General features: G+C 33.5%; 1 protein-coding gene and 1 long non-coding RNA gene across 17 annotated transcripts in view; one reads left to right on the forward strand and one right to left on the reverse strand.

The window, feature by feature from the left end:
* Positions 1 to 2,936, forward strand: part of LOC147829941 (uncharacterized) — a 60,153-nt gene extending 57,217 nt beyond the window's left edge. The window contains exon 2 of the long non-coding RNA XR_015446747.1: positions 1,972 to 2,936. This is a non-coding gene — a long non-coding RNA (uncharacterized LOC147829941). The remainder of the gene's footprint in view (positions 1 to 1,971) is intronic.
* A 2,346-nt stretch (positions 2,937 to 5,282) lies between these two features.
* Positions 5,283 to 13,454, reverse strand: part of Cobll1 (cordon-bleu WH2 repeat protein like 1) — a 151,427-nt gene continuing 143,255 nt past the window's right edge. For 15 of the 16 annotated variants that reach the window (XM_021265482.2, XM_021265499.2, XM_021265492.2 and 12 more), the window contains 2 exons: positions 12,414 to 12,590; positions 5,283 to 6,615 (listed from right to left, as the gene is read on the reverse strand). In XM_021265482.2, the coding sequence (XP_021121141.1) occupies positions 6,529 to 6,615; positions 12,414 to 12,590 (264 nt within the window). In that variant the 3' untranslated portion in view covers positions 5,283 to 6,528. The remainder of the gene's footprint in view (positions 6,616 to 12,413; positions 12,591 to 13,454) is intronic. The other variant, XM_021265510.2, reaches the window with a different exon arrangement.

The raw sequence follows: 13,454 nt of genomic DNA on the forward strand, positions 1-13,454 counted from the left end.
GCATGGTGGATATTTACTAGAAGTCTCAGCAAAAATTGTATTGATAGATGAGTGCACTAGTATATTGAAAAGTGCCATGTGCCAAATATAGATGATTCTTATTTTTTTTGCATATGGCTAGATGAACTCATGGCTGAAGTGCTCTCAGGAGGCCGAGGAGTTGACTTAGTCTAAAGGAATGACTGCTATTTTTGCACTTTCCCTCACATTATTTCTCAAGGCTTGAGGGAATTTAAATGTGACTTACTTGGCAATGACAAGCCTCTGTCCCCCTCAGTACCTCCACAATGAGATCATTTACACAAGTCACTTTAACAGAGCTCATTCTATTTCTTCAGAGAGAAGCGGTATCACTTAAATGGAATGTGGATTTTGAGAAAGGAGTTTTTCCCTACCTTGAAAATAGTTCTTATTTTTTAAAGGTCACTTTTAATTTCATAGTATTGTTGAGATGAATGAAACCAATTCTAGCAAAAGCAGCAAAATCTCTCAATTAAGTGTTATTTAACTTTTACCACGAAATAAAATTCTGAAGCAAGAAAACATATAAGTATACATAACTAATCTCTTACCCTTTATGATTTTTGTAAGAATTTATTTCAAATGGAACAGTAAAATACGTCTGTTCTCTTGAGAAAATCAATTAAAATGGAAACAATAATCAATTCGTTTATAATAGAAAATGAACGAAACTTCAGTGAATATAGCCAGAAGTACTTGCATTTTTAAGAATAATAAAGGCCTCATGGAGAGGTGGGGATTAGTTAGAACCCTTGTACTTTATACAGTGAATAATTAATGAATGTATTTAAAACTGAGTAATGAATACTTCTTTCTTCACTTTTTTTTTTTTTTTTGGTACCAGAGATCGAACTCGGGACCTTGCGCTTGCGAGGCAGGCAGCGGAACCACTGAGCTAAATCCCTGGCCCAGTAATGAACACTCACTTCAGGAATTTCTCATTGTCAAAAATACTATGAGAGTTCTATGCTTTCTAAAGTAGTTGTGTGTGTTTATGACAAAACGTTTAAGTGGGAATCATGACAACTTTGAACAAATTAAATCTAAAGCAAAATTTCATTGATGTCTATTTAAAATTTGAGAGAATTCTACTGTAATTATATAAAGATTAAAGTATTGTATTTATTATGCAATAAATATTACTGGCTAATGCTGATTTTTGTTTTGTTTTTCTTTGCTTTCTTATAAAATTAAATTTTTAGGGTGGTGGGGTCACTGTTTCTAATGAGGGTATAAAAGAAAGTTCAAATGAACTGTTTTTCATTTAGCCAAGCTAAAACCATGGAGTATCACTCATACATTCTTTAAAAAAAATTTTATTGAATGCCAAATGAGACAGGCAATAAAGCAGAATGAGGGGTCTAGAGTCAAGGTAAATGGTGTGTGTTCTGGTTTTCTGTTTACTAGAATGTGATCTCTGTAATTTGTTCCTAGGTTTCTTGTTTGTTTATATTAAATGATTAACATCAATAAAACATTTAGAAGAGGATATAGCAAGAAGGAAAGTTGTTAGTATGGAATGTTGTGGATGAAGGATGGAGAATGAGATAGATGTGGTCTCTACCTCCATGAAGAATAAAACTAGTGGGGGAATAGTCAATAAATAAATAAACAAACTTTTAAACTACAATTATGTTAAGTGCTGAGGGAAGATATGAATGATACTATAACACAGACCTAACATCTGTCTAAATGTGCATATATAATTTCCCTCTACTATGTGTTAACTAAGGAAAGACACACTGCACATAGCTACTTTCAAAACCTTTGATATTCCTATGGTAAGTCATACACTCATAAGTGAATAGAAAGTGGAATTTCATATCAGGAACATTATTTTTAGCAGGCATTGTTGGAATCATTTACTTTTCCATTTTTATTCACATTTTTTATGACCACTTAAAAGTTTCAAGACAACAATCCTAATTTTATTTTGCTACATTCCTTAAGGTACAAATCTCTGTGATGCTCCAGGGGCCTTCAGATAACAAGTACTTCTGGGAAGAAATGAAAAGACCAACTGCCAGTGTTTGTTGAAGAAGGGCTGTTTTTCCTCACATGATGCAACAGACGGCCTTGACAGACTGATGGGTGGGAAGGAAGAAACCTACATCTCCATCTACTCGGCTCCTATTGACTCATTCTACCATGCCACATCAGACTTACATATTCATGTCTTTTCTTCTAAACCCTCAGCCATCTAGAATTGAGCTGATTTGAATAAACTATGAAAACAGCAACCAAATACAGACAAAACACATTATACATTATTGCACTCTACAGATTCTGCATTTTTAAAAAACAAATTGAAGTTTCTGTAAACCTAGATCTATTGGTGCCATTTTTAACAGATGAGATGACCTTTAGCATTTTATCAATAAAGCATTTTAACTAAGAGTATGTGCACTGTTTTGATATAATCCTATTATATAGTTAATAGGCTACATATAGTATAAACTTCTACATGCATATAGAAACAATACAAATGATTTGCTTTATTGTGTATTTTGCTTGTTACAGTACAGACCTGAACATGTATCTCTGAAGGCCTGTACTCAAACACAACTGGCATTTTGGGACTGTTATGGCTTGTATCTAGATGTCCCCCCAAGGCCTCATGTACTCATAGGTGGGGCTTTGGGGCGGTGACTGGATCATGGGTGTGTGATACTGGACTAGTCCACTGATGTATGTATAGCGGGGTGTCATGTTGGGAGGTGAAGCCTTGTAGGAGATGGGTCACTATGGGCATGACCCAGAGGGTATATATCCCTCATCCTCTATTGATATGTGCACTACATCCTGCCTGCCTTGCCATGGACTGTTTCTCCACATACTGCCTTGCCTTGGGGCCAGCCGATTATTCACTAAAACCTACACAAACTATGAGTTAAAATAAATCTTTCCTCCTGTAACTTGTGGGTTTCAAGTTTTTTGTCCCAGCAGTAAGAAAATAACTAAGACAGACTCCAACACAGGTATGAAATATGTTGGATGCACAGATTTTAAATTCATACTTAAATGAATGTAGGCTTATTCAGAGAGTTCATCTAGCCAAGAATTTAAAAGAGAAAGCTGTCAAAGTCAAACTATTTGCTCTGATTCCTTTAAAAACATATTTTAGGATTCTCAAAATCAAGACTGGATAGAGTGAGTCAAAGGTTCCAGGGTTACAAAAGCTTATTTCCTTTATCTTTAGCACTTGCATTGTATTGTCTTTTTTAGATTTGGTTTTGAAGGTCTCTTCTAAAACACAGAGGCAGCCAAATATTTTATTTTTATTTTTCCTTCTTGCATTAACATATATGTACAGGAAACTTGGGACTCACTCTTTAAATTGGAAGACACTTAAGCCTGATAAGATGAAGCACAGGACTGCTGTGGTTATATAGTAAAATGCTAAAGCATTTCCACGGTGTGGTGCTTGAGTGCACTAAAAATAGGCAACCCTGAACTATACTGCAGTTGAAGGACAAGATAAAAATAGGAAATAAACTTGAAAAATAATTGTATAAATAGAGTACTAGGATTAACAAGTCAACCCACAGGCCTGGATTCATTCAATGATAAGACTGGTTATTTTTATTAAGTACAGGAAATAGAGTATTACTTAAATAGTTAAGAGAAATGTTGGTTATAGAGGTGTATTTTGAAGAATATTTAAACAGTGATAATTTATAATTTGGAATATAGTTTAATTTTTTTTAGCTGAGAAATCCCTTTATATTTCTGAACCATACTCCTTATACAAAAGCGCGCGCGCGCACACACACACACACACACACACACACTCTCTCTCTCTCTCTCTCTTTAGGTAGTATCTGCCAGATCTTATATATGATTTTGCAGATGTAGCTAAAATATTTTATTTGGAGTGTCAATGAAATGATTATTTGGAGTGTCATAGCTTTGGTCTTATATGCAATTTCTAATAAAAAGAACTAGTAAGAGCCCAAGAAATGGAAGCATTCCATATGGTTTAGCATAACTTTTGCCAGTATAGACAGTATTGCTTTAAAATTATTCATATCTTTTAAAAAAGACTATTTACAATTATATCTTCAAGATTTCTGATGGGAAATCTATCTTGGATTATTAACTCTTGGCCCTACATTTTGGTCTTCTCTTGTTTTTGCCTTCTGTTTTCTTACCAAGAATACTATGAATTCTTCTTTTTCTCTTTCTCTGCAATACCACTGCCCAGTTCTTTTTATTTTTGAGGTGTCTCTCTGTGCTGACCTATGACTCTTGCTTGCTCATATTGACTGTTGGATAGAAGTCTCTCACATGAATACCAAAGTTGAGCACCAGTTAGCATCCTATTCTGTAGTTATACACAAGTCTACATGTGCAGTTCTGCAAATTTCACTTATGCATAAGCAACTTTTGAGGTAATGTGGCAAAGGACATTTGATTTACTAGACACTAAAAATGATGACTGTGCCTATGTATTCCAACAGAGAGTTCCCACTGCTTCAGTCTTGAAAATGTGCTGTTTTGAAATTCATATTTTTGCTAGTTTGTCATGATATCTTTATGTAGTTTAAACTAGTATTTTCCCAATTACCAATGAAGAATGTTTTCCATGTTTGTTGGCCTTTTGGATTTTCTCTCCCTGTTTTATAAATTAATCCTTTCATATATATAAAAATATTTTGTTACTTGTAGCCTTTTTGCCTTTATAGGTATACATGTAAGTTTTACCTTTCAATGGATTTAAATTTATTGTACCTATCTTTTACAACTGCCTTTATGTTTAAACAATTTTTCACATGCTGGGGTCTGAAAGTTTGGAATATATTCTTCTAAGCTTTAAAATATTATTTTCAAAAATAAGTCTTTAGTCCAATTCAAATGTATTTGATTATGGTTTGAAGTAGGAATCCAAATTTATTTTTTAAGGGGATAATCAATTATATAAGAACATTTTCAAAAATTCTCTTTCTCTATTAGTTTATAATGACATAATTTAAATATCTATGTATGAGGGTTTTATTCCAAGTGTGATTCTAGGAAAACAGCAACAACATTTTGCACTAAAAATGCCCTTGCCATATACCTGGAACCATGTGAAGAATTTTGTACGTTTTACCCACAGATTTTGAAGTCACAAGGCCTGGTCTTAAATGTTCACTAGGAAGCCCTGATAAATGGTAGGCCTACTACTACTTGTTTGTTTACTGTCTGATAGAAATGCATTATTTAGGTGAGGCACACAAATATGCTAGTGGACATAAACCATACTTAAAAAAAAAAACCACTCCAAATATACAACTTGCTTTTATTAGACAGGAGGGGAAAAAAAATCACATTTTTTAAGAGGAAGATATTCCAGTAGCTTTGGGGAAAACCAATTTAATGTCAGCTTGTTTGAAAAAATTTTTTAGAATAAATGAGTAATTAAATTCTTTTTTTTTTTTTTTTTGGTACCGGTGATCGAACTTGGGTCCTTGTGCTTGCGAGACAGGCGGCAGAACCACTGAGCTAAATCCCTGGCCTGAGTAATTAAATTCTTGAAGCAGGGAGAGGATACCATCAAGCTCTAGACTTTGCCAGATTAAGTGCTGTGTAGCTTAACCATTTGAATTTTCATATAAATGTACAGTAAATTAGAATATTAGCATCTGAACAACATCGTGACTATTTTATCATTTTACTTAAATTAAAACCAGGATTTCTGAAACTTTCAAATAGTATTTAAAGTTTTCCAATATGAATACATACCAACTTCTACTCCTCTCTGCATATCAAATGTGAAATAATTGTACAGTATATTGATATTTTCATAGGAAGATTTTTAAGGCTTCTGGCACGTAAGTAATGTTTGTTTCAATGTCATAATTATATACAGAAAATATTTAAAATTCTCCTTGTACAACTTAAACTCTAAAGATTAAAACACTAAGTGTTCGTGTTCATGAAGTATTAAAATATGCTTCCTCTAAATTTGACAATGATTTGTAATTATAAAAAGAATGCACAAGATAAGTCTTGTATGCAAAACGATTCATCAATGAAAGTAATTGAACTTTAGATACTTAATTGATATCACTAATTTTTTAATCACTCTTTCAGCACAAAACAGCCTGTAATGTAACATAAATATTTCCAATTAAACTAACACTGAGGCAGCAAATGTCAGGTCTGTTTGCCCGTTTATGTGTCACACAAATATAAGTCTATAAATCTACATTTATACTTTTAAGTCACCATTGTATAGAATATGTCATCAGTAAAGGGTAATTATTTCTCATTTGAAAAAAATGAAAGTCATTTATACCTTATGTTAAAGTTCTAAAGCAGCATATTTAAGATAAAAAAGGCCCCAAATTATTATAAATTATAAATTCTAATAATTCTTTTGACATTCATAGCCATAGCATAAAATCTCATACTTTAATAGATAATATATTAGTGTACATCTGAATATACATTTGCCCACATTCTCCATTGGTGTGAAGCTGGTCTGGGAGGTGGAAACAGAAGTGCAGTTCACCTGGGCAACATCTAACAGCCCTCCTGGGCATCAGAGGACAGGGAATGGCTGAGTCTTGACCTTCCATTCACAGATATTGTATTTGATGGAACAGTAACCTAAGTGGAACAAACACACTTTGTATCCATCAATTTAAATTGGAACAGCTATCTACTTTTCAACAATTATCACATTTTAACTTCTGCTTCATTGTAAATGCTAACATTCAGTATTTCTCATTCAATAAATTACAAATACTCAAGAATAAATGTTCACTCTACCATGAAATGAAAAATGAGAGTTGTTATTTCCACAACAAACAAGTTAAATAATCCATTAACACATCTTAGTCTTTATAAAATTACCAAATCAACATAAAGGACAAGAGCACAAACAGACTGCAGGACAAGCTGTTAAAGACCATTTTTAGATAGATTAATTCTGGCTCTCCAAAAGTACTTTGGAAAATGTAAAAAAGTCAAGTGAAATTCATATTGCAATGATTTTTACCATTTTATAAATATATATTAATTTGAATTTCCCTTAGTGATCCCTTATTTATTAAAAACAATAAAAATAAATGGCTTTTAAAAATGATTTCATATGAAAGGGTAAAAAAAGAGTCAAATCTATGGCCATAATGTCAAAACAATTGTGGAATGAAAAAGAGGTTTTGGGCATTTAGCTAATAAATAAACCCTCAAAGTTTTACAGCAAAGTCTTCTATTTGCAAATTGTTAGTGAATAAAAACACTAAAGAATTTTCTAAACAGCATGAAACTTCAAATTTTAAAAAATGTAAGAAAAATAATGTGGATAATTGTAAATATGAATATTTTGAAATATTATAAAAATACTTTAAAAAAACTATATATTATAATTTGACTAACTTAGGTACAGAAGAAACACTACAATCTTATAAAACAAAAACCAAAATACAAATGACCACAGACTCTTCTATCAACAAAGTCAGTGAAAAGGAAAATTGGCAAATTTGGTTGAAATTCTGTTTCCTTGTGTTTCATTTCTTGCCCTTTACTAAAGGAAAATAAATGATCATCTACAGTAATGAATTTTCTTGATGGCCTCATGAATCCAGGATGTAGTAGTGTGGTTGATGCTACACACCTGAAATAAAATGGCCAAGAAGAGTTGCCACCAAAGGAAGGGAACTCATGGCCACCCTCTTTAGTATCCATGTGGGATTCCTTTCAGAGTGCAGCCAACAAAGGTCAGGTAATGACTTTTCATGGGATGACCCTGTCCCCAAAGCCTCTGTGTATAGAATTATTTTTTGTACTTGACGCCCAAATTTTAGTTCTCGCAATTCTTTTTACAGTAAAAGAGAAAATTTATTTTATGCATCTAAAAATACCCTGATACCTCTAAATATCTACAAGTAAAACACAGTTGTGTGGCATCATATATGGGATCCAGTTAAATGTCCATCAATAAGTAGCAAGTAAGTTATGTCACAGTTAAATACTATGTAGTCGTAAAAAGGATAGTATAGATATATAAGTAATAAGACGGGATGCTTCCAAGAGATAGATGCTCATGAATGATCTACAGAGGGTTCCATTTTTATAAGCTAAATATGTTTACATATTTTAAAAGTGGTCTGGAAGTTTACACAGCAGTTTATCAAGAGAAGTTATTTTGGGAGAACAATAGCATTTCTTTTGATACTTAAAAGATTTGCTCACTAAGCTTTTAAACACAAGACGGCATTATTAGAATATTATTCTATAATTTCTGACAGAGATCATGTTCATTTTGGTGCCACTTGATACCAATGTTTATTTCAGTGCTTGGCACAGTGAAGTCTTTAATGAATATTTCTTGAATGAGACATGCTAACTTTACACAAACATTTAGAAAATAAAATCATATTGTTTGAATTCTTTGAAGAAGGTACATATTGCACTTACAACAAAGATACTTTTTTAAAACAAGGTTTAAGAACTTAACACTGTGAATATCTACTAGTTGACCATCTGTCCTTAAGGTTTAAAGAGTTTTCAGTAATATTCATAAACCTTTCTTAATTATAGAAAATAACTATGAAACTTTCATCATCTATTTGTATTTCAAGAACATACACACAATTGTCAACCTGAAACCTGGTGTTTAAATTCAAGCCAACAAAGTATAAATAAAAAAGAGGACAACTGAACAAACAAAACAAGCCAGCAAAATTCTGGGTGACTTATCCATGTTTTGCTTTTCTTCCAGGATTCTATCTAACCAGATAAATTTTGCATTCAAAGGAAATACTTAATATCAAGCACCAAATCTCATTCATCAGTTTATTTTCAGACTTTATTTTTACAAACTATTCTATTTATAATATGTAATAGTGTAATAACCTGGGTTTTAGTAATTTAGGCACTATAAGGACTGAAAGCAGCCAAAGAAGTTCTTGGGTCCACAAACGCCAATCATAATGGATTGCTTAATCACATTCTCTGTAAATAATTTGCTGATTCACATATAAATTTTAATACCACAGATAATTTACAAACTATTGAGCTGGATTTATTAATGCTTTATATGAAGACACGACTAATCTCTGTGACTATATGGGGGTTGAATGAAGCTAAGATTTGGAAACAATTTTTAGAAACATTTAAAAAAATAGCACGTTCATGACTACACTTCCACTACAGTGATCAACTAAATTACTGTTCTAATGCGAGCCAACCACATAGTGAAGGTTAACTGCCTGGGCATGAACTAGAGCCTTAAGACAGGTTGGTATCTGCAGTTAAATTGAACATTCGGGTGCCAAGATATAGACAAAACACAGAGCCAATTTTCTGATGAACAATCTAAACCTGCTGTCAAAATCACTGGAGAATTTATTTGGCAATATAATTATTGTTCTATAAAAGAAATGTCAAGATTTAAAAGAAACTAGGAAAAATCTTCACTAAGGACAAAAATGTGGGATTAAAACAAGATCAAAAGAAATTAAGAACTCGCCTCCGTCTATTTCACTAGTTTTTGCAAACTGGAGCAAAATATACATATAGAAAAGTGCACTGAACAATAATATACACCCTGGTGAAAGCAAATAAAAATGGTGAAAATAATAATAATAATGGTGAAAGCAAATAAAAATAGATAATAACCCACTACCTGGGTTGAGACCCCTACTAAAGTTCTCTTTCTTTAAATTTTGATATTTTATCCAGAATTTTATATTAATTTGGCTATTTCAGATATTTTTACAGTAAAATAACATACACTTACTTTAAAAAAAAAATCCCCTTAAACTGTATGCCTGTCCTACCCCAGTAAGTCCTCAACAACTAACTTACTTACTTTCTTTCCTTCCTTCCTTTCTTTTTCTCTCTCTCCATCCCCCTCTATTTGTAGAGGGACCCATAATCATAATTTTTATAATTAACTTTCTTGTGTTCATTTTTGAATTATTATTTAGGAACATATTTGGGGCTGGGGCTTGACTGTGGGGCCTCACTCATGCCAAGCATAAGTAGCACCACTGAGCTACTCCCCAGGCCCACATTCTTGCTTCAGAAATAACTGGTGACTAGGCCTCCATCACTATTAGGAATTAATTTTGTATACTCTCAAACTTTCTCACATGTTATTTTTCATGCTTTTATCTACACTGTCATATTTAGCTGTATTGTTCATTTTATTGCTGTAAGGTGGTCTATTCTTTGAATACAATACTACATATTCTATTATTTTGGGATCTTAGGGTTATATTTATCTGGAGCTATTACAAATAATATTTCACAAACATAGCTAACTCATGGCAAATAAAATCACAATATTCAGGGTATATAACTAGATGCAAAAATGTTGGTCATGGAGTGTGGATATTTTGCATACTACTAGGTCCTTTGTCCATTTTTAGTGAAATAAAATGAATATGTATAAAATGTTCACTTAAAAAATTAGGAGCTGGCACCCTAAAGACTCAGAGCTATCAATAAGCTCCTACTCAAAAAAAATAAAATTTTATACTCAAGGGTCTAAAGTAATGAACTTTAAAGAGCATACAATTATGGGATCATCATTTAGGATCATCAGTCCTTTTTGTGTTGATTTATATCCAGCTCATTCCAAAGGCAATGAGAGTTTTCTATGTGAAAGGACTGCCGAGTCAGAGCCAGTAGGACACCAAGTGGACCCTGTTGCTGGCTTGTACAACTCTGTTGCCCTAAAAAGTATTTCCAACACACAGATTTCGGCAATTAGCTCACGAAACAAGTAATAACATGGACTTAGTAGCCAGGCACTGCAATCAAATTTTTGTGTAGTCACTTGGTTCTCCTGTGGGTCTGATGTGCCACTGTTTTTCAGGCTTGGGCTATAAGTGCATAGAAGACAGATGCTTCATTTTATTCCTTTTCATACCCACAGTGGCAAGTAAAATATATATACTTCTGTGCTTAAACTTACTTGGAAAATTTATTGAGTTGCTAAAGCTTTAGATTGGTAGTGCCTGGTTTGAAACTTACCTTCAGCCTGTACAAGATTAGAAGTAGAAAATGTTTCATAAATGAGAATGTGCAATCCATTAACACACGTATATTTCCCCCTCAAAATGTAAATTTGTCACAATCTGTAATATACCAATTTCAATATGTATTTAAAGCTACACCAAATTTTTAAGCTGCCTGGTACTTAAATGTTAGGCCCTACATTTGAAAAATTCAAACCTGATCCCCTCAATTATTCATTCACCCCTGAAGGCACTCAATATTTTGCCTTGTGTCTGTTTGCCCAGACTAGAGCACCAAATCCTGGAGAGAAGAAGATCTTCATTCACTGCTCTGCACAAACACATGGAGGAAATTGAGCTTAACCAGTTAAGTATGGCAAATACTGATGTGACGGAGAGGATGCATTTCTTTTTTTTTTTTTCTATCTTTGCAAAATTTCTCTGTTGAGCTCAATATTTTGTTCCACAGGTTTCTTAACTCTTCTTTAAATAGCTTCTAAAATGACTAGAGAAAGAATTCACAAAATGAAATGCCTAGGGAGTCAGTAGAATAATGAGTACCTTTTTTGTCCTCATTATTGCAGTACTTCTAATAGGATGACTATAGAGGGAATGAGAAAGAAGTTTAGGGAGATGACTGCCTCAGGGAGGCATTACTGATGCTGCTGCTCAAAGCTTTACCCTGTTCTCTTTCAGGCGATGAAGGAGCCAGAGGGAGGAATTCACCTGCAAAAGTTCTCTGTGACCCTCATTGAGTGTTTGCCCCGAAGAAAGGCAAAACTCTGATCTCCTCTCTTGCTCTTCTATATCACAGTAAGGAGGACCTGGACAACTTTGTTTCTGTATTAGGTCTCATCTACATTATCCAGATTTTTCTCTACTTTTTTTTTTTTTTTTTTGGTACCGGGATTAAACTCGGGACCTTGCGCTTGCGAGGCAGGCGGCAGAACGACTGAGCTAAATCCTCGGCCCCTCTACTGTTTTTTTTTATTAAAGCTATGAAACTCTCCCTAAAGTCTCACATATGATGGTTACTTTGGTCCCAGAGGAGCCATGACTAAAAACTTACAGGCTGCCATGACTAAAAGTCCTCCTTTTCTGGAATAAGGAAGAATTTTCAAAAGAATATTCTTTGGTGTGATATCAGAATTTCTTAAAATAAAAGTCCAGAGCACTTTCTATATTTAGTTATACAGTAATGAACCAAAGTCATGTTCTGTGCCTAGCCTATGTTGTGAAAGACCTGATATATTTTTAAGTACGTCTAAAACTCTGGACTCTCTCAGTTTATGCTTTAAAAATGACCCCTGACATAAAAGAGTAACTTCTGGCCTCTTCCTTATTTAGATTTAAATGCTCGAAAAAAAATTTCCCTGAAGTATTAGTTTGACACTGTTGAAAATAAACCCACTGTCACCCATCTGATAAAAAACTTACTCTTTTCAGTTTGGCAGCAGCCTCTCCAGAACGGATTGCAGTCAGCAAACTCTGTCGGATCTGTTCTGGGTCAGAGCTTTGGAATGTTAAGGAACTGTGTCTCTTAAGGGTGAATGATGGGCAGTCAGTTGGAGTTGGCATTTGAGAATTCTGTTCATTATGTGCAGAGTTATTTTGCTACAAAAATAAACGCAAAATATTTATATGAATTCCATGAAAAGAATGGACCATTTTTTCCAAAACATTTTCATCATCAATGGTTCTTTAAGAATCAGCATTTGCCACACTGGTGATTTAGACACAGCTCTATTTCCTCACTCATTGAATTACCCATGCTGCCAGAGCTGAGCTGGAAGATGAGGACACTACCTTCCTTTCTCTTGAATTTAGGAGGCTAACAAGAAAAGGCCTTTGTTTCAAGAAAACAGTGATAATTTTACTGCGCTTGAATCAAATAATATTGACTTTGAAAATACATGGAGTTGGCTAGAAGAGCCAAATTAATAATCCAAAAATTCCACAAACTGAAAAGCAACCCATTTTCTTGGTTCCAACATATTATATTGGAAAATGACTATTTTTGAATGTATAAGACTGTCAAATATGGACAATTTCATATTGGTCGCCTCTAATATGTCTTCTAATAAAGGAGTGTTAATTACTTTGCTACACTTAAAAGCTTATATTGGGTTTCTGGAAGTCACAGGGACTATATGCTGATCATGTTTTCTTTATTTTCTCCATGAGGCTAAAAACAAATACTAGGAACTTCCAAATTGAAGAATCAAAAACTTAAACTTTACAGGGAAGATTTAGTAACTGATTTAACTGGCAGACGTTATATCAAGTAATCTAAAAAATTTCTTTCTCAAACTGCCAAGTACACATCCTTATAAAAAATGAGCTAAAAAGGGCTCAGCCAATAACTCAAAACTGTATTATCTAAATCTAAGTTCCATTGTTTGGGAATTATAGTCTACTTCAAGAAGAAAATGCAGGCTTTATTCCCAAGTCAAGAATTAATCTCTATATCATACATCA

This window comes from Heterocephalus glaber, unplaced genomic scaffold (assembly GCF_053883595.1).
Source record: "Heterocephalus glaber isolate CG9 unplaced genomic scaffold, H.glaber_assembly_v1.0 deba00000347, whole genome shotgun sequence".
NCBI classification, from domain to species: domain Eukaryota; kingdom Metazoa; phylum Chordata; class Mammalia; order Rodentia; family Bathyergidae; genus Heterocephalus; species Heterocephalus glaber.